General features: G+C 40.3%; 1 protein-coding gene across 4 annotated transcripts in view; it reads left to right on the top strand.

The window, feature by feature from the left end:
• The window catches only part of LOC146450651 (uncharacterized), a 35,671-nt gene extending 16,848 nt beyond the window's left edge, over positions 1 to 18,823 (top strand). For 3 of the 4 annotated variants that reach the window (XM_085100147.1, XM_085100149.1, XM_085100150.1), the window contains 13 exons: positions 286 to 459; positions 1,047 to 1,235; positions 1,567 to 2,918; positions 3,368 to 3,509; positions 4,195 to 8,310; positions 8,476 to 8,637; positions 9,757 to 9,915; positions 10,629 to 10,729; positions 13,036 to 13,128; positions 14,732 to 14,788; positions 15,018 to 15,110; positions 15,847 to 15,994; positions 16,185 to 18,823. In XM_085100147.1, the coding sequence (XP_084956273.1) occupies positions 286 to 459; positions 1,047 to 1,235; positions 1,567 to 2,918; positions 3,368 to 3,509; positions 4,195 to 8,310; positions 8,476 to 8,637; positions 9,757 to 9,915; positions 10,629 to 10,729; positions 13,036 to 13,128; positions 14,732 to 14,788; positions 15,018 to 15,110; positions 15,847 to 15,994; positions 16,185 to 16,624 (7,226 nt within the window). In that variant the 3' untranslated portion in view covers positions 16,625 to 18,823. The remainder of the gene's footprint in view (positions 1 to 285; positions 460 to 1,046; positions 1,236 to 1,566; positions 2,919 to 3,367; positions 3,510 to 4,194; positions 8,311 to 8,475; positions 8,638 to 9,756; positions 9,916 to 10,628; positions 10,730 to 13,035; positions 13,129 to 14,731; positions 14,789 to 15,017; positions 15,111 to 15,846; positions 15,995 to 16,184) is intronic. The other variant, XM_085100148.1, reaches the window with a different exon arrangement.
• The last annotated feature ends 2,853 nt before the right edge of the window (positions 18,824 to 21,676 follow it).

Below are 21,676 nucleotides of genomic sequence, written 5' to 3'. Positions count from 1 at the left end.
GGAAAGAAACTGATTATGGAAGTGTTTGTTCTATTTAGGGTGTTCCGAACTATGTGTGAAATGCTAATTATGCTTAATGTATTCATGTAATAACGCGGCAATTAGAGCACTTATTATTCACAATAAAATCACACAGTTCTCAACACCGAAAAGAGAACATATGGATTCCCATTCGAAATGCGATCTGCTAGTAATGTTTCTGCGTTCTACTCTAGACTTGCCGTAGATAATTGAAACAATCGAAAGCCTCTGACGTCTAACTTGCAGTTTCCTTTTGCGTAACAGGACTTCCTTGTGAGGCTATCATGGACCCACCCAAAGGACGTATGACCTGTAGTGGCCTGGTAACCAATGAGACGTGCTCGTTTATGTGTGATGACGGATACGAAATTCTAGGCTCTAAAACAAGAACTTGTCTCAACTCCTCAAAATGGGACGGCCAACCAACGGTTTGCAAAGGTAAATACAATATGTCATACGTTCGTCTCATAAAACTACATGTTTTAGAAGTGAGACGTTTAGTTCAAGCTAGAAGCCATAAGAAGGTCATTAGAGAACTCAGGGTAACTCCATTCAAAATGGTAAATGGGGATCACAAAGCTCGGCCAATTGACAAAGGAATTTTTCTTAATTAAGTGGATCTATCCCTACCTGGCAGATGAATCTGTTAAAAATGATCAGAAGAATAACGGTTTTCAACAAAGGTAGGCCATCACAAAAATTGCACATTAAAAGAAATGAATATTATTTTGAAAAACCTCGTTAGAGTACGAGTCCTCCAGCTAGGGATAACGTGTTATCATTATTAAGGTCGAATGTGATCACGACTCTTGTCCTCGAGCCAAGGGGACTAGATTAACAGATTTAATGGCTTATTAAAAAAATATAACCAGCTATAACGCAACAAGCCACTCAAAAGTGTAATTCATTAACCGAATCCATCTTTGCTTATATTTTCTACGTTTCTATTTTTTCCGATTGGCTCATCATGGTATTTAGTCACTATTATTTCTGTTCCCAATATTTTCTTTTGTACTTCAATATAGTGAGAAGTTGTGGCCGTTTGTTACCACCTGAATTCGCCAAAGTTTACCTTCCCTGTTCCTCTACGTTTGGCTCCACCTGTTCACTTGGCTGCATGGATGGCTATGTAGCGTTTGGCAATACTACCGCCTCTTGCCGGCTGGTTAATTCAAGCGAAGTTGTATGGGAAATTAGAAACTTTAAGTGTAAAGGTCTGTATGTTCTCTACCTGTGAAAAGCGTTTCAACTGTAAATCTTAGCGCAACGCAACATGTGTTTTCATTGCTAGATATTAAGCAGTACACGATCCTATCATTGTTAAGTTTCCTTCCTTTATCACCTCTTTTTAAACCAGACCACACCTTCTCTATTTCCCGATAGCAAGTTTGTAGTATAATTATCATCTTCGGACTCAAGCAAATGGAGCTAATGATTTGAATAAAATGCAAACAATTGCTTGTTACATTAGTGGATCTCGCACTTGACATATGTTTACGCCATCCGTCTGATCTCGTTGTTTTGTTTTTATTCCTCTTTTCTCAGAGGTACTCCTGTGTGAGCCTAATCCCTGTCGTCATGGTGGAATGTGTACAATTATTAATTCACGACAATTTTCATGCAATTGTCAACACACTGGATATGAAGGTGAACTCTGTGAAAAAGGCTTTGTGACCCTGCCTGATTTCCCAAAACTGACTTTTGATAATCCGTCAGAGGTTCTTGTGTTGCAAGCTAAGCCCGACAATTCACTGGCCATAAATTTCAATCCAACCACGAACTTAACCGTCCAACCAAAGAAATTGACAGTAAAGCATCCAGCATCAAAAGCGGAGTTTATAGTGACCGGTCACAAGCCTGGCTTTGAAATGATGTCTTATGATCTCGAAGGGATGAACAAATATGATTTTTCTGTTCCAGAAAATAGTTTCTTATTTATCGGTCGCAATATCTCAACTCAGAAGAGTGTTTACACCAGAATTGGTTTGTTAGTGGGTGAGCTTCCCATTGGTTGCCAAATAAAAGAGATGCAAAATGACCTAGCTTGCAAAATCAGGGTGCTTTTTGATTCAAACTCAAGCATTTCAGACGGTTTTGTTGTTGAGACCGGACCAGTCCACATTATTGCATCTGACAACAAGACAGTCCCTTTGAGTTTGGTGGGGTACAATTTTTCTTTACCTCTCCCTTCACGCGGTGAAATCATGAAAAGAGCAGTGAAATACGCAAGTGATCAGGAACTTAGTGCCCATGGATGCTCTGATATGCGGCTTTCAGTGGACGATTTGATGGAATTCATACAGAAGGAAGCCTTGTCTAAGTCTTTTATGAGGTACTTTTCTGATCAATTGCCATTGTGGTTAAATGTCAAGGTTGGAGAGAACAGTGATTTGTTCGACATAAGGAACACTCTGGCTAGCCTTGTAAAGGCTAAAGATGCCCACATCTTACATCCAATCTGCAAGTTTCCCATTGGAAGCAACGCAGCTGTTGTCCTGTATCGACCATTGTTGAATTACAACATCTTTCTTGAGAGTGAAAAACTTTCTTTGTCAAGCAAAGGCTCATGTTTTGTAACTGACATTTGTCAAACAGGAGTATTCCTGACGTTATCACATCAAGCCACCAAGAAAGTTCGCACATTACAGCTTATGCAGGACATGGCAGATGGAGGATGGGAAGTTCTAGTCTCCTCGTTTGGTTTTACCGCTCCAAGAAGATATAACAAGACCTTGAATGATGTGCCAAATGGTCACTTGGCTGAGGACTTCTCAGATTTTCATTACAATTTTTGGATGCAAGGAAGTGCAAACATCTACCTAAGCAACTCGACTTATTCTGCTGTGAATATCAAAATGACAGGAGAGGCTTTCGCATTCGCAGATAATTTAGATACTGTGAGTATGTTTTTTCTTGAAGTTGACGTAAACCAGAGTTAGGATGGTTTGGTTGACAGGGTTTGCTTTGACGGCAGGCTTTAAAATCCAGGTACCTGAATTCTAGTCGCGCTTTGACCACCAGGTGGAGTTGTTGACCGTGTTGAGCTCCTCGGCCAAACTTGTAAATAACCGACAGATCTACTTCCTGCTAGTCTTTGTTGCTTTTTGCAAGGATTGACTGCTCTGTTCTACAAACCACGTTGTATTTAAAATACTTTCAGAGATTAAGATAGAAGGATTTTTGTTGATTAAAGTGGGAGATGACTTTAAAGGGGTGACGTCGGAAGGAAACGACCTTTTGCTTTATATTGGTACAAATGAGATTCAGTAGACCCAAAAGTTCATAGCATCATTATTTTAGGTAATTCATACTGAGTAAAAATGTAAAATACTTTTTTCTTTCGTAGATATTAACCAGATATTTTACTCAGCCAATAATTTGGGTATTCCACGGGTCAGCTGAGTTTAACATCACTGTTCAGGCCTTTGGCCAGAGAAGCACTCTTCTGTTTTATTCAAGCGAAGTTGTTGGAAAAGCAAAGTATGGAGGTAAAAATGGTTGTGAGTGTTGTTTAGAAACACAAAAAGCAAAATCAATTTCTACAACAACAACAATAAATAAAATAAAAACAGCAAAAAATCTGGGACTAGAATCATCAAGAGGAAAAAAAAGTACCATACTCCAATGCTTTTTAAGGTACCTGGCATCTTTGTAAAAAAAATGTAAATGTAATTTGTTTACACACGGAGCACTAAAGAACTCCAGCAGCTTGTCCAAAGACAGTGTTGGATTTAATGTTGGTAAATATTGATCGGCAGTTTTTTTTTTATTGAGAAAAGATCTCTCAGTGATTTTGGCAACTTAAGTAATTGCCAATACAAAACCATGGAAATGAACTTTCTATTTGTATTCGCAAGGGTATGCTCCTGTATTTAAAGGAACGTCTGCATTTTTATAATGTGAGGTGTTTGTTGCAAAGCCAACCGAGTTTGAGTCGAAGAGTTTCTCGATGTCTAGAAACCGAAGCACCCAATACCATGTTTTCAGTACACGAACTGAGTATTGATATTCATATTCCTTATTAGAAAATTAAGTACATTTGATACACGTTTTAAAAATACAAATTAGCAACATGTGATGGTTTCAACTAAAAATAGGGTTGATTATTAAGAAAAAAAAATTATAATCATTACACAAAAATGCTTAGAAGCATCTTTTTCCTGGTCGTGATAGGTAAGCCTGGTTTGTCACCTGGTCTCGATGACGATTGCCGAGTACCCCAAGGATTCGTTTTTGCTCTCGAGGGATCTTCTAAACTGTTCAGTACAAGTCCGTTGTCTAATGTTATCAGACCGGCTGGTGGGTTCAACTGTTTACAAATTTACCATTCAGTATCAGGCGGTCAGGTCATCTCAGCCCAGGATCGTAGCAACAACACCTTGAGGCTTCTGGAGTCGCAAACGCACGAAATAAAAAGAAATCTCCTTGATGTCAAGATATCCGTACCCGAACTTCAATCCGACATAAAGAGGTGGGAATCACTAGCAGAAGATATGCTTCTTACCGTCATCAAAGCTCGCCGCCTTCTCTTCCCAGCCTCCGATTGGTTTCAGTTAAAGGTGCTCGTTGCAAAGCTGGACGATGACCTAGACACCATAACGAGGGCATTTGATCTTCTTACTGCACAGTTACAACCCTACAGGAACCGAACAAATATTGTAAACGTCATCAATCGTTTCATCAGATTAAAAGTAGACCTTCCGAAAACCATCTCCCTTTCCTTTTCCAGGTCTGGGATTGAAAACAACTTTCTAGGTTTGCGTTTCCTCTTAACTGCTCAACTGTGTCACAAGAGACTATGTTTTCCAAACATGAGATTAAGCGTTTGGTCCCTAAATGGTAACCAGTGTGGCACTAGTCCAGCAAGACAAAGAGGTGGTTTACTTGTTGAAGGAGCATCTTTACAGTTTGCGTCCCTTTGTAGCGTAATAAAATTCCCAGCAGATGGAACGATACAAATGTTATTGCCTCGTGACAGGGAAGATGTAGTGACTACTTTTAAGAGTCTTGTCAACCTGTTTGGAATGAGGAGAAACGCAACCATAAGGATGACTGGAAATGAGTTGTCCTTCGTTGTCTGGGGACCAATGTTTGAAGAATTTGAAGCTCTTTTAAATGTTAAAGCTAACATTGAAAACGTTGTGGATTGGAATTCCATTGTGTTTACAGTGGAAGGAAGAATGAACAAGTCATCACGTTTTTCTACAGTTCTTGACAAGATGATCAAAAAAGAAACTACAAAGGCGGCCAAAGAGGCTAAACGAAGATTAGCCAAATCCCAAATTGCCTTTGATAACGCAAAAAAGAAAGCAAAGTTGGTCAGTGACGTCTTAAAGTCGAAACGTGTTGTTGTGGAGAAATTGGAATTGAAAAAGGCTAGCGCTATGCAGGAGCTACGTGCAGCACGCTTAAAATACCACCTAGCCAAAATTCGTTTTAACAGGACGTTCTATTTTCTTGAAAATGTCCGAAGTGTAGTTTGCGAGATACAAGAGTGCAACTATACTTGTCTGAATGGCTGCATCATCCCTGATCTTTGCCAGGACCCCGTAAATGTAACTTATCTAGAGCGGTATTGTAACATTGTAAACAAACCTGTAACAGTGAAAGTTGTACAGCAGAGGACTGAGAAACGCAGTTTTGGCGTTCAGACCTATAAAACCGTGTACACTGGTAGTTGCAGATCTGGAGTGCCCTTTAAGACTGTACTGAAGTTTGCTGGAAAAGGAGCTCAAGTTGGCAAGATAATTGGCAGAATAATATATGGACCAGCCGGAGAGGTCGTGGGAGCTATAATTGGAGGTGTTGCGGGAGCTGTTGTTGCATTGTTGAGTAAGGAAATATTTGGCTGTTCCAATACTTACGAAAGAGTGCCAGATGAAGTCCAAATGGTGGAATACGACCACAAAATTTTCGAAGTGAAAGCAGTCGAGCAGATAATTAAAGAGGTAAAGTGCACTGGTCATACAGAAACGACAAAGCCTGGTGGATACGGTCCTCCTTACCATTGCTGCAAACATTATGGATGCCAAACCAAAGTTATAGATCCTCAATGTATCAAAGACAACGAAGAATGCCTGGTGTCAATGACGGAGCTTAAATATGCCATAGACGCAATGAATGTAACTTTGCAGCGCGAGTTCATGTCTTTGCGAAATTCTGTTGATAACGTCAAGAAAGCAACTTTTTCTTACGAGAAGGCAAGAATTCGCCATCAGGGTACAGTCACTCGGTTTCAACAGGTAGAAGCGCATTTGAAACAGCAACTGTCGGCAGTGGAAGTAACAAATGCGTCCAAGATTTATGTTCGTCGAATTGTGGACTTTGGTTTGAGAATAGCACAGGCTATGAACTCCTCAGGCGACAACAAAGTAGTAGATCTTGGTGAAATGCATTTCTCCGTTTCTGTGACATCAGGAAGCACCAGAAAGATTGTGGTGGAAAGTAACGCAAGCGCGGTTAGTGGACAACACGCGCGTGTCAGCTTCCTAGTTGATTTCGACAAACTTAACCGTTCCGTTAGTTCGGCTTCGAAGACCATCATTACCAAGTTATTTGGGGACAAACACTCAAGACGAAAACGGTCAACAGCTGAAGATTCAGTGAATTCTACGCATTCTCTACATTCGAGTCTTATTGATTACTCATACGCATGCTTGTTTATGAACAAAACGTACTTATATTTCGGCAGCATCCTGAAATCAATGGGCGATCTTATTTCCTCAGTCAAAGGATTAAACCTAAAGCTATCGTCTGGACTGTATGACCTTGAGCGGCTATACCAATCCGTAAACCTCAGCAGTTCGGTATCGAATGCGTCGCGATCGATTAATAACAGTGCTACATATACTAACGGCTCGTTCAAAATGGAATTCTTGGAAATGATACAGATCTTCAAGGACGAAAACATTATGCTGACCAATGATTCTTCCCAATCTTGGAATGCATCTACCGAGGCCTGGAGAGCGTTTTTGGAGCTCTTTACTTCAGCTAATGGATTTTTAGAGTGCTCTGGTACACAAGATTGCATCGAATACTTCTTTGAAGGAGCAAAGGAATTTTACGAGTTTGAAGACAGCCCCAGGGCACTTGAGATTAAAGACGCCCTTAATCATCTCAGACGAGTGATGAAGTCATTAACTAATGAGGCCTTGACCATGCTGGAAACCGAGCAAGCTCTTAATTGTGCAGCTTCCCTATTGAACAAAACGCGCGACTACTCCGTTTTGTGTGGAGGAACACCACGCATAACATCCTCATCTCAGGGAGAAATTGTTCTTTTTCCTGGGGACATTTTGTCACTGGATTGTAGTGCTGAAAACGAGACGGGATTGCGGTACGCCTGGAAAAGAAATGATGAGCTCATCGGAGAACAGTCGAGGGTTGGAACGTTCTATGTGGGTGAAATTACCAAAGATAACGAAGGTACTTACGTTTGTGTGGTATCTAACAACAAAGGCAGTACACTCTCCAATGTGACGATTATCAAAGTTCGCAGCAAGCCTAAAGTTAGTCAGCATCCCATGTCACAAAGGGTGGTATATAGAAGTCCAATTCCTGCTGCATTTATCTGCAATGCAACATCCAAGCCATCGCCTACGTTTCAGTGGTTCTTTCAATCCAACAACTTATCCGCTGTCAAAGTCAACGAAACCGGGCCTGTGTTGTATATAGCTTACCCACATCTTCACCAGGAAGGGTATTACTATTGTGAAGCATCTAACGAGTATGGAGCAGTGGTCAGTCGAAGAGCTCGACTGGACGTGTTAAATTACACTATTGGTCTTCCAAGGTTGCTTGTCGCCTTCAATCTCACCACACACTGTTGGCTAACATCGAATTACTCCAATGGCTCTGTGCACGATCCACTTCTCTGCGCCTTGGAATCCGTAAACGTATTACCATCATCACTTGACAAGAATCTGACGGACAACTTTCTTCGTTCACTTGCAAAGTCGCTCAACGTCTCAGTAGAGTTTATCTCCGAACTAAGCTACGATTTAGGAAATACTTCAAAGTCTTCTGCAGCATTCGTATTAGACATCGATAACAAGCCCTGGAAGGATGACAATTTTACTTCCTATACAGAAATCGTAGAAGCGATTTCTAATGCGGAAACCTACATGCTTGGGAAACTAGAACAATTCAACTCAGATGTGTTCAACAAGACGTTTAATGTGTCGTGGAACAACATCACTCTCGTTGGAGAACCTGGAAGCGTACTTGTCTACCCATTATCACCAGAATGTCCCGAAGGACAGTCCCTCGCTGGAAATGGATTTATTTGCGGTAAGTGCTACAGATTAATAACTAAACAACTCCAAGTAAATCTAGTTGGAGATGACATACTAGCATAACTGACGAAAATAATGAATCTCAAATTAAAGTGCTTTGGAGTGTATGGTTGGCCGTTTGAGAATCTTGTTTTTAACATATATTTTCTGTACCTTATAGCAAACTGTCCCGCCGGTTCATACTACAGTGCACAGAATGACGCATGTGTAGAATGTCCCCTTGGCACATACCAACCTGTACAAGGTCAAACAGAATGCATTTGCTGTGGCAAAAACCTCACTACTTCCTCGAATGGAACCTTGGAAGAATCGGATTGCATCGGTAGTGTGAATGAAGTGATGTTTTAGTTCTATTGTTTGAAGCGAGGTAGCCTGCGTGACAGGCAGAGGAGATGGAAGACGAGGGAATGCGATCGACGCTTGTGTCTCATCGTGGTGCTCGTGGATCCTGAAATCCCCTTCTCTCTCACCTCTCTGTGCCTTTCGTGCAGGCTAGATGCTAGGTCATATTGAATGGATAAGACAAAGAATGTACATGTTGTGAACGCGGTAACGAAGATTGCTTACCAATCCTCGTGCCATCAGTGAACTTATACTCAGTTTCAAAGGGGCACTGTCACGGAGATTCTTTGTGTTTTGGTCAAACTGCTTAAATATTACACAAGCTCCCTTTTCTCTAGCGTCAAATAACTCTTAGAGCATGTTCTTCCTGAGAAAAGCATACTATAAACAGTTTTTAGTGATTTCTCCAAAATACACAGGCAGAACGTATTGGACAATTTTTTCAATTTGTTATCGCTTTCAATCCTAGCCATTGGTGGCCAAGCGTGGTAGTCGGACTAATTTTAGCAAACTGAACCATTAACGATCCCGTAAATACAAATATGTTTGGTTATTAAACTAAACATCACAAATAGGTGACAATGGTCTTTTAGACATGTACGAGATGATCAGCTCGTTTAAAAGATTTTCTGTTCTGAAGTGAAAATTTTATAAAGTAAATAGCAGGGTTTGGGAGTTCCTATCCAAATGAAAACATTCCATTAAAGAAAAGATAGAGGAAACCGAATAAGGCCGGGATAATTATTTGTTTAGCGCGGCAAAGATGACTAACCAAAAAGGCAATTTTGATTACTTTTCAATATTTTAATCTCCAAAACTATAAATTAGATAAAATTGATCAATGTCAGAAAAACGCCTTTAATTTCTCTCAGTAGAGATCCTTCAGCAGGATCTTCAAATCACCAACTAAAACAGTTTAGCGAAAATTAGCAATAATTCAGTTCTTCAGAAAAACCTATTTTTCCACCAACACGTTTCAATGGGATGACAAAGCCAACTAACAAAACAGATACAAACCCAGTTCACAAAACAAGTGCTTTGTATGTTGACAAAAACTCATCTCAGTAGTAATAACTTGTTATGTCCTACACCCTCATAGCTGACTGCCCGCCTGGTTCACACAGTAACAGCAATAGAACATGCCTGTTGTGTCCGCTTGGCAGTTACCAACCTTCTCGAGGGCAGATAACGTGCATGTCTTGCGGCGCAAATCGCACTACCACATCCAGTGGAACTGTGGATATAGAGCAGTGTATAAGTAGGTTAATATAACAAATGTAAAACTAACTTCGAAAAACTTCTTGGCCTCCTTAATGTGATTATAGTATGTTTTTAGTTTACTAATTATCATTTTATGAGCCAATTTTCAAAGGAATACTTGCGATACGGTTGGTCAGATCTACTTCACTGTCTATACCTCCATTTTGTTGACGCCGATCGTCACGCGCAGGCTTCATAGGGTTATAACACAAGTAGCCCTCCTCACGGGTTGCGTGTGAAAACATTTTTTCCTGCCGTGTATCATCGCATAATTGTGCAGGAAAATGCAATCGCGGAGCGCTAAAAGCACTTCTTACTGTTCTTTGAAATCCACAAGTGCTCTTATAACTCGACAATGCATGCGCTCGATTTCGTTTAGTAATCTACAGTTTAAATTGTTGTGAAATGGGAGAAGTTGCCAACAAAACCTACATTTATACCTCATGTTATTAGACCTCCCTTCCTTAACGTCTTACCGATGTTCGATCTTTTGTAAAATTATAGGGTTATATTCATAAGTCGTTTTACTCAAAAATTTTTGAATAGCGTGAGACTTAAGCGATACGAGATAGGATTCGAATGACCAATTGCCAACAAAAAAGAATGGGGGCATGGCTCCATCAAGCCGTTTGAATAGTTTTTTTACAGTTTGTAGTATTACAATGTCTGTTTTATTTCACTTGACTCTTGATTGATATTTTAATTTCACAGAGATTGAAGCACCGACAACTTACATTCAAACTACAGAGGAACAGCATTCCACAATCACTGCCTCTTCACCTGCACCACCATCTAGAACTCTTGAAATAAAGGTATGCCTTATCCATTATGTTCTCTCGCGTACATTAAGCGTATTTCTCGAGTCACTCTTCTTTGTTTTCGAGTCACCCGGCAACTGATCAATAGGAGGTGCAATGTTCTTCGTTATCAACGCAAACATCTTGTAAGAGAAACACATTGAATTTTGTAAACAACCCCGATCATTGCTGGAATTGTTAGCGCTAGGTTTCGCGAGTGTTTAATTGAAATGAAATCCCCCATGGAACAGAAAATTCCTGGAATTTTCCAAATTTCCGTCAAAAAGGACAACCTTCAGAGGTTGTCCAAAATTTTCGAAACAAACTTTTCGAAAATTTCCGTCCCATTTGATTCTGAATTTCCGGAAAGTTTGGTTGAATGTATCGCACCCAAGGTAATTTGGCCACCGAAAGGAGATCCAGGGGCTGGTGTTTGGAGAGTTAGCCCTTCGTCAGAACTAATCTAGGAATCCAGGAATCCGCTCTGGTCTGACGCTCGAACCCAACTCTGGGATCTCTTTACTGTGGCCCAATTACCTTACCAACTCTGTTAATGAAACCAAACATAATTTTTTTTTTTTTAAAAAATGGACGAGTAACCAGGGTAAGACATAATAATTTAAGCGTTCTCTGTTTAAAAATTTAAAAAAAGTTAAAACAAGCTTTCGATTGCCAGTCTGTAATCTTTGACAAGTGATGAAATATTAGAAACACAAAAGCCTTTAAAAAAGGTTCCAACATTGCAACACACGCATGGCTGGATGACCACTCCATTGACTTCAACAATCAATCAATCTTTGTTTGTTCTCACGAAAGTAATAATTAAAGTACTGGCGTCCTGGAATAACCACAGGGGCTAGCGGAGCCAGGCAGCAAGGGCTCACGTTATCGGCAAGGGAAATTTCCGCCTTAGAAAAACACTGGAATCCTGGCATACGGCAATCACCAGTGAAGGAGACAATAATGCGAAACAATTATCAAGACAATACTCTATTTTATTATGAACTTCAGTTAAGCATTTTTATTCCCACTAATAATTTTCATGGTTTCTATTATAAGTTTTCTTTTTCACACTTTTAGCTGTATATATTTCATGCTCGCGCTTTTTATTGATCACTTGTCGAAGATTACAGACTGGCAATCGAAAGTTCGTTTAAACCTTTTTTAACTTTTAACCAGAGAACGCTTTAAATTTTTATTAATTATTTTGTCGAGCACGTTGGAAGACACTATTGCTATCCCAATTTCAAGTTAATGGTCATGGGATAGTGGATGGGTTTGGTATACTTAGGGAGGAATGTATCCTGATTCACTTGTTATCTCTTTAAAAGCCGTCCGTATTATTATAATTATTGGGGAGCTTAAGCAACGACGACGGCAACGGCAACGAAAACGTCACCTGAAAATATATCTTTATTTCATTTGTGCTACTTCGAGATTATTTCGACTCGCTCAACTTGTGGTCATTTCACGTTGTTATTTTGCAGAGGACGGCAAAGAAATGTACCAAAATGTAAAACGAACGTGCAGAGCAATTGTTTTTGCTCATTAAACCTATTGTTTTACGGCATTGTCGTTGCCGTCGCCGTCGTCGTTGCTTGAGCTCCCTATTCTCATATCTACCGTAGGAGCAACCTGTTTGAAGCAGTTCATGAATTGGTTAGATTTGTGATTGACCTACAGTAGTTCTAAAGGCTAGTTTACACGTTTTTCTTTTGTCAAACTGGGCCAAATCGGCAGGATTAACGGGCACGGGTAAATTATAACGATTTTTAGAAGATACAACCTTCTATTGAGTGCCCGATATGTTAATGCCCTGCATCAGTGAGAACTCAGATTGAATTTGATTCACTATAAATAGTCTACGCCATTCTACGCCGCTTTCGGAATAAAACTGTGCCGGTGGTTCTACTGAGCTTCTCATTGATCAGAATAGATCCATGATAAGAAATGACAAGAAAATGTTTCTTTGCAAACCTCGGACTAAATGTAAAAAGAGCTTTTGCTTACAACGGCGCTAGGCTATGGAGTGACCATCCAGGCTCTCTGAAACAGACGAGAAATATTCAGTATCCTTTAAACGAGAGCTGTCGTCCATTAGGCCTTGACACGTATCCTAGGCTCTTATCTACAATTCAAAGAATGCCCTTTACTGTACAGTTTTTTTAAAATGTTCGGTTTCCATGGTAAACAGTTTCTCATAGATACTGATTTGGAACCCCGAGGGTAGATAAAGTATCATTGCTTAATTTTAATGATAATTGGCTGCACAGCTCTCCCCTACGCCTCTCAACTAAGAGTTTGTTCTTTTATCATTTCAGCTGTTTTTTAAAGGCAAGTTACTTTCTTCAGACGTGGATAACAAGGAAGCAATTCTAAATCTGGTGATGGAAGAAGTATCCAGGTTTTTAAGTGTAAGCATATATTTAATGATCCTAAAAATACAAATATCACTGCTCCATTGATATGCCGATCAGTTTATTTGTGCCATTAACTTAACAGAGGTCATTTTAGTCTACTTGTGCTTTCACCTTGGTGTCACGAATTAGGGCAGGAATTTATGACTATAGAGAAGCCCCTCACTAGTCGTTCTAAGGGTCTTAAGGACGTTCGCGCTAATTGTTTATGCGCATCTTTAGTGCGCAGGTAACGCACACGCCAAGCAATGTCACGCGCAATTCATGATTGACGATACACGGAGGAAGAAGGAGGTAAACATACTTGTCGGCCGACGTGACAGCATTAAAAAGAGGGAAAGGGGGGAAATTCATCTCCGTTGCACAGTTTTGAAACGAAAAATCGACGTGAAACGATTAGACGGGTTAAGGTTGCAACAAAAAGTCCAAGAAAAGGCGTCGATACCTGCGGGTATTTCGCGCCAAGAGATTAATATATTTACTTGACTCTCGATATAATGAAATAATTGAAATGCAATATTTTATTTAGTCTATTCGTCAAACGAAGTCACCTTTAAGCTTTTTCAAGTTTTGACAGTAAACGAGAAAGTCTTACCCTTATACAAGAAAGCAATTTTATTGATCACCGATCCCGTGTACAATCAATCTCCACATACCTATTCTAGGTAAATAAATAAGCTTACTTCTCACATTTTCGCCTCGCTCACGGCTATAGATGCATTTTCCTGGCATTGGCTAAACAGCTGTATAAGTTTTGAAGGTAGAATAACAATAAACAACTTAAACGATCAGAGTTTTGACAGCACACTCGAACGAAGACAATTGACTCGATCGAGCAACCATTGTGAGCTGTGAATTATGGGATAGATAACCCTGTTTAGGTTCCAGTGCTTCTCCGACCTGTCACGCAAAAACGTGACTTCCGTAAGTTTCTCACGTCATCGACAACTTCAACTGGATTTTGCGGTTTTAAAAGGTCGGTGACCCCCAATTTTTTTTAGACGGTTAACCTTCTTTGATAGATATCTGCTTACTGTCATCAAACGAAAGAAAAATCAATGTGGAAAGTTTTTTTTTTTTAATTTATCTACCCACGCGCGATCGAACTCCGCACATTTTGTGCCACTTCAGGGGTGGAAATACAATTATTAAAGATTAGTTGTAGCTTTAGGGATAATAAAAGTGGAATTTATTTGTTTAATACATCCTCTGAAATAAACTTCGGCAATGGAAGTTTGTCTCCAGCGATTCGTTTATAAAATTTTGCATCAACAACCGGTGAGGTCATGTCGAGTGACGTGGACCGATTTCTCAAAATAAGCGCAAACTTGCAGATGTCATATCTCCGAAACGAAGTCGGTGACCCCATTTTTTTTTTGCATTTCAGAGGTAAGTAATTCATAGACTAACTGCAGCAGAAGTTTGAAAAAAAAATCAATGTTAAAAGATTTTCGCGCGAACGTTCTTAAGCCCCTTTCGAGCTTCAGTCCCTAAGAGTACCCCAGCACAATGGTTGAAGAGGGTAAAAACAATCATTTACCTAACAAATGCATATTTAGTGTTATGATTATTCGTTCAGCTTTTTTTTTCATTTTTGCAGACGGTCGTTCTTACTGAGAAGAAATCTGAGATAATTATAACCGACTATGGAGCAGAGGTGAGTGGTAGAACCAAGCTATGATCTCATTTTTCTGTTGGAAATAACAACATGATAAGTTTTTGCATTAAATGGAAACTCGGAAGAAAAATCTGACTGGAGCTCAGAGCTCGGAGCTTGGAGCTCTGGAGCCTCGAGTTTCCATTTGATGCAAAAACTTATCATGTTGTTATTCTTTTTAGTAGGAGAAATATTGTTTGGATAACTTTTGGGTGGTTTATTGCTCCAGGTCGTTCTCTTCGTAAATGCTGCCGATGTTGACAAAGACCGCTTACATGCTCTCTTGAGCGAGGGGATTGAAATAGAATATCGTGGAAGAAAGGTAAAGAAAGGTATTCCCGTTTCTGTTCTGCGCACTGCATTCTTCTTGTTCGGAATGTAAGCCCTCTTATACCAAGGTATACTAATAGGATGTTTGACTGTCGAGTTCGAGCATCGGTCTTTCAACAATGATCTGTGTGGCTGGTAGGCTGGTTCGACCTCTGGTCGCATTCATGGACTTGTGTCCATACATTTATCGAGTTGTGTCCATACATGGGATATTGCATTGTAGGTGAGAAAAAGAAAGATGACGACCAACTTTGCTATGGGTTGACGTCCAGTGAATCTAACGAGAAAGAGCAATTAACACACTTCTGGTTAAATGCTTTGTGATCCCAGCCTCTTGGTAACCAGCTACAAATGTACGCCTTGGACGCCTCCAATATCTAAGAAGCAAATTCACCTTTGCTTAGTAGACTAAATTTTCTCCTTTACTCGTACAGAAGGTAAAAATCTATCTCCAGTTGTATCATGGTATAGACCACGTTTCCTTGTTGATATCGCATCCACTGGGTGACGAGAATTAAACAGAAAAAAGCTGACAATTTTGCAATCTTTCATTCTTTGTCATAACCTTACGATATATGACAAGGGTTTTCATTTATTTACTTAAACAAAAGTATTTCTTGTGTTAAACAAGCGCTGTAATTCATCAGCTCTCAACCATACCTCTCCTATTATTCTATTTTGAGATATTTTCAGCTTGCATTTCATAGCCGACATGTTCTTTTTTCTAGATGCGTTTTACTGGATTAATGACAACACTGTCTCCTACAACGGCTTCTGCGCCAGCCAAAGATGACGGCAATATAAAGAGGCAAGAGGCTAAACAGTTGCCATGGAAACTTCCCACCATCATAGGTGGACTAATTCTACTAGTCCTTAGTAAGGAGCATACTTTATGACTGTTGTTAAGCTGTGTAAAGTTTTGGGTAGAAGTAGCATTAGTAGCCTTAAATTTCAGATGCTTAACAGTATTGACAAAGCTAAAGTATGCATTACTTTATTTTTTAAGACATTTTTAAAACCCAACTTTACATTGAAAGTCAGCGTATTTCCCCGCATTTTTATCTAGTTACAGGTATTGTGGGCGGAGTCATTTGTCGCAAAAGAAGAGAGGCCAAGAGATCCGAACCGTGCGCTGCTTCAACAGAGGCGCCTTGGATTTATAATCCCGCGTACGAAGCAGTCGCTAGTAAGACGCCAGAATTAGGAGAAAATGATTATTCATCGGTGAACAGTCCATTAAGTGCGACACATGATGGTGATCCAGAGAAGCCGAAAGAGACTCCCGCCAAACTCACGTCAAAAACCCCTAAGGGAAATGTCTATCAATCTATTGATCAAGGGAAGGAAGCAGACCTGATTGGACAAATGTACGAGTACATTGAGATGGAAGACAAGCGCGCGATTAGCCGCGCTACCAAGGGGGATACTGACGAGCCGATATATGACTGTGTGGTAATACCAGCAGAAGGATATTTTGGTATCACAAACCAAGCCTATGAGTGTTAAGTTTGTTTTCTTACAGTTTATACTGATTGCCTTTTTAGAAATCAGTCTACTGACATTGTGTTGTTTGTCGAGGTCTAGTTTGTTTTACCTCTAGACAACTATTTATCACCGTAATAAGTTTTTGCAATTTTTACAACTATTCTGGTAATAAGAAAGCATTTCAAAATACAATTAATAATGAAAACAAACAAAAACGAAACGTCGGAGTTTTTCGTTTATTTTCATTATTAAGTGTATTTAGGTAATCACGAAAAATACCATAGAAGAGTAATTTCTACACTATTTTGTAGGTTGCCTAATCAAACAAGACTCGTCTTCAACTTTCTATGCTCCTTAGCTAAGTTTTCCTTTAGTCCAGTTTAAAACATCCATACGGCAATACCCGCGAAATACTTGAACATTCGCAAAAAAAACATTTTCTTGGCTTTGGGCAACAAGTTTCGATTCGATCAGCAATATAGCTCTCGTGTACATGGCAAATATGGCAACCAATGTGGTATGCGAATTTTTTTGTCTTTGATTTCTAGATTTGGAACATTGTAACTGACAACGTCAGACGTGGCGCTTCGCCGTAAATGTACAGTTACCATTTTTTTCATGTTTACTATTCATGCTGTTTGCTTCTTTTAAAAAAAAAAGAGGTCTGCTATACATTGACCGTTTAATAAATTTTTGATATATACAGCAAAGTCCAGATGTTTCTAGTTGGCGAGAATTCCAGGTTATCGAGGCTTATAACCCACCGATTAATTTCTGTACGCTCTCATTGGACGAAACATGTCGCGAGCTACAAACTCGGACGTCGATAACCTCACGATAACAGTCGTCTGATTTGATATTCATCGCCCGATTCGATTTTTTTCTTGGAGAAAGCACAAAGAAAAAACGACAAAGTTTTAGATCTTAGCTGTTTCAAGATAATCAGTGCATAATAAAACCGAGTAAACTTAGCAGCTTGCATTTTAAAATTGGCTGGCCATCATGCCTGTGATCATCTCTGTTAATTTGTATTTTTCACTGTAAAGTGCGCGACTATTATCGTAATTAATTGGAGGGTTGTAAAATTAAATTAATGAATAAACCTCTTTCTGGTTTACCGGTATATCAGGCCGGATATTTCTCAAAATCTCACAGTTTTACATCGAAGCTTCCATTCTCGGCCAAATGTTCATTTTTCGAACAATCTTTCAGCTTTGGGCACTATATATTATCGGATGACCAGGCACGTGAAGGGGTTTATTCGCGAATTGGGAATGGGGGAGAAGTTAGTGGATTCCACGGGGTGGCTCTTCCATCCACTGTTTCCAGGTGGAATTGGAATTTGGAAATGTTGGTTTTTTTGGAGGGAGGAAAACCGGAGTACTCGGAGAAAAACCCTTGGAGCAGGGACGAGAATAAACAACAAACTCAACCCCACATATGACGCCGAAACCGGGAATCGAACCCGGGCCGCATTGGTGGGAGGCGAGTGCTCTCACCACTGCGCCATCCCTGCTCCCTCCGCAAAATGACAGCGTTGACAAAGAACGTGGAAATTACGTGATCAGTTCTGTATTACCAACCATGATCTTGGATTTCTCCAAAGCACTGGAACCCGTTCAAAATTTAGTAAAAAATAACGAGGCCCTTCAATGATATGAAGCGTAAAAGGCACGACTCAAAACTTATTTTCCATAAAAAGGAAGAAGAATCCTAATTCAGAGAAACCGTGTCCGTGAAACTCTTTTTGCAATGAAGAATCAACTTGTTGCTAGATAAATTACGGGAAAAATCACAACGGTCAGTTGAATGTTTCAAGTCAGCGTTGGCAAATTGTTCTCCCCACTTACTCCCCCCCCCCCCCCCCCCCCACCAAGGCTGAATAGTTTTACATTAATCTAAATAGGGATTTAGCAGTAGGTTTGAAGACCCCCTTCACACGGTTCAGGACCCAAGCTTGCAAACTAGTGTAAGCAAATACAAGTTGAAGAGGGTGAATTTGCGTTTTATCGTCATGTTGTTACTATCCTTTCGAAATTCACACCTTAAAAATGCAATTATTGCCAACTCGCGTAGTCTGCAAAATTTAGTTTGCCGTGGGGAGGAGCACTTATTTTAAAGATGAAACTAATAATTATTTTGTTAATTGTTAAGTTTGGAGGCACATGTGTTAGTCGCTTTGGTTTTGTTATAACTTAATAAAGGTGCTGGGTAAACAACTACCGTCGTTCTCCTGAGTTTGGACTTCAAACCATAACCAGGCAACTGGTGATCGAGAAAAAGATATCATCATCATCATAATCATAATCATCATCATCATCATCATTTATTTATTTGCCTTACTAAAACAAAAAAAGAAATGATATAATTTACAATAATGGCGGGGAGACCTCAAGAAACCACCAGGCTTATAAGAGAGGCCACCTCGGCTGTCATTAATAAATAGAAAATATGGTGCTGCGTAAGTGCGGCTTGGTCAATACTTGATTTTAATAGAAAAGATGAAATGTTCAACATTCAATGTAATTAGTTTGCAAACGCTGAATGAAAAGTCAGTATTGTCGGGCTGAAAGATTGTCGCTGATTTGCTTTATGCCAAAGTCTAGTAAAGGCATGGTTTACTGTGGAGTTCACGTTGGGTGTGTGTCAAGGAAAAAAACCATGTCTGGTTTGTCGGGTACTGACTGTTTTAAGAAAAAAATTCAGTCGCAGATCAACAACTTTTTTCCTGCTAATGAAAAGATATTAGGCCGTAGATATTTAGGGCATAACTACGTTTTTTATTTTTTTGTGTTTTTACGAAAGGCACTAAACTCTTATCTCGTGCGCACGTGCCAGTTTCATTGGCCAATCAGATTGAAGAACGTTACCGATTTTAACAACAAGATTCACTAAGGCCCCGTTTATATGGAGGAAAGTTGTCCAGTGTAGAAGAGCCACTTGCCTACCGGAGCTACCCTGGGCGAGCCAACTTTTCCTACATTTCCTTACAAAATTTGGCGAACCGTTTACATGAGAAAGAAAATGTTGGCCCGGCTGGAAGGGTGACCCGCCTAGCCTGGTTACCCTTTTTCTATGGTAGGGTCATCTTCCTAGCCGGGCCAACTTTTCTCCATATGAACACTTTGGCTCGCCCAGCTGAGTCAACTCCGTCAAGGCGAGACAATCAGCACATGCGCGAGCGCTGTTGGCTCGGGCAAAGGGGTCAACTTTTTTCTCTTATAAACACTCGCCGAAGTTGACTCGGCTGGGAGGGTAACCCTCTTTCCCGAGACAACTTTCCTCCATAAAAACGGAACCTAAACTATCCTCCAATATTGAACTATATTAATTAAGGATAGACTGCAAGCAGTCCCTTTCTGGTTAGTCGAGATGGTGTGCTCATAGCGCGAGACTGGAGCGAGGAGAAATAAACGAGAAGAGACTGGGGGAGAGAAGGAAAAGAAAGGGACTGCGCTCTTAACTGTAACAAACGCGTTCGAATTTCCCGTCGCTCCAGCAACGGAAAATTCCGATTGGTCCGTAAACAATAGCTGCTGTCAGACAAGTTTGATGTGTAATTAACTTCTTCACACGTTTGATGTCAACACTTCAGATCACTAGGAAAATGGCTTCGGTGAGAGAGAGTATCAGCGATGTGTTCGTAAATTTAAGCGATCAACTCGGCAGCTTAGTTCTAAAAGAGGAACAGAAGCTAGCAGTAGAAGCGCTTTCTCGGAAAATATGTAATGGCCGTTCCTCCCGCTGGTTTCGGGAAAGCTTCGACTTTGCCAACACGGCCTCGATTGTGGTTGTTGTTCCGTTTCGCAGTATTTTCCAAGACCAGTTGCAGTCAAAAGACTTTGGTTTAAAAGCAGTTGCCTTCAAAAAGATCCCACAATTATTAAAAGACATTCGTGCCAACAAGTACAATGTAATTTTCGCATCCGCGCGGAACAAGCTTTGTCGGCAGAATTCACCGCAAGATGCTTTAAAATGATATAACAACAGCTTCAGCCTTCTAGTTGTTTTGAGCCTCGCTCTTAATTACACTTCGGGCGTTTGTGTCGTCGATTTCTTTTACTCTGGATCTTGAAGAAAAAATCGAATTTTGGCCTTTTCAAAGAAGCTCGGCGATTATTCCCCTTCGCTCATATGGTTCTGGCCCGGTGTTCTGGTCATTGAATAACAATGCGGAGTTGTTACCTATTAGCTGTCATTTTTAATTGGATTTTTAATGGGTTTAATGAATTGCGGGCGGAGTTACCCTGAACGCGTCTGTTACAGCTAAGAGCGCAGTCCCTTTCTTTTCCTTTCCCCTTTTTCCCGCCTCTCCCCGAGCCCCCTTCCGCTCATTCGCTCTAGTTTTTTTTCGCGCTCGGCTATTTCGCGCGACCTCTCGACTATCCAGAAAGGGACTGCTTGCGGTCTAAATTAAGGACTGCCTCTGTCACTGTCTTTGCATCCAGTATGGGGGTGATATACCTACAAAATAAAATATGTGATAAGTATAAGACTTGACCACATCTTCAATCTGTTGAGATAGGTCTTTGACGTTTCGCAATGATGTTTCTCCGATAACATCAAGGGCGATAAATTACTCCTGTAGGAGATCGTAGAAAGGCCGAACACTCGCCGCAGAGGTACCAGGAAATTGCTTTCCCAACACAAAATTTACTGATTATACAGTTTCAACAGTGTATTATTTTACTTACAGCCTCGCTTCTTTACAGCATTTTCTTTCTACAGTTTTCTTCCTCCTTTTTACGGCTTCTCGTTTCAGAAACAACCTCTCCACCACATTTTATTCTGCTCTAAAAGACACCGTTATGACGACATCATAATGGGATTTTATGTCAAGGCATTTCATAATGGTTTGCAGGCCAAGGCGGCAGGGTCCAGGCCTATCTTATTTCTAGCCAATCAGAATTTAGGGCGTTCCGGATTATATCATTCTTAGGGGCGCTTTTCCATGTGCTCGCCCCCTTTCGATCGCTCACCATCACGTCGTTCACATCGCTGGTTTGAACCAATTTTCAGGATCTTTGCTGCATCTTTTAGGCAAGTACTCTCTTTTCCTGTTGTCTTTCCTGT

The sequence above is a fragment of the Pavona decussata genome, unplaced genomic scaffold, assembly GCF_977016875.1.
Source record: "Pavona decussata unplaced genomic scaffold, jaPavDecu1.1 SCAFFOLD_437, whole genome shotgun sequence".
Taxonomy (NCBI): Eukaryota; Metazoa; Cnidaria; class Anthozoa; order Scleractinia; family Agariciidae; genus Pavona; species Pavona decussata.
Note: the sequence above shows the minus strand (reverse complement) of the source record. Positions and strands in the feature narration are given on the sequence as shown.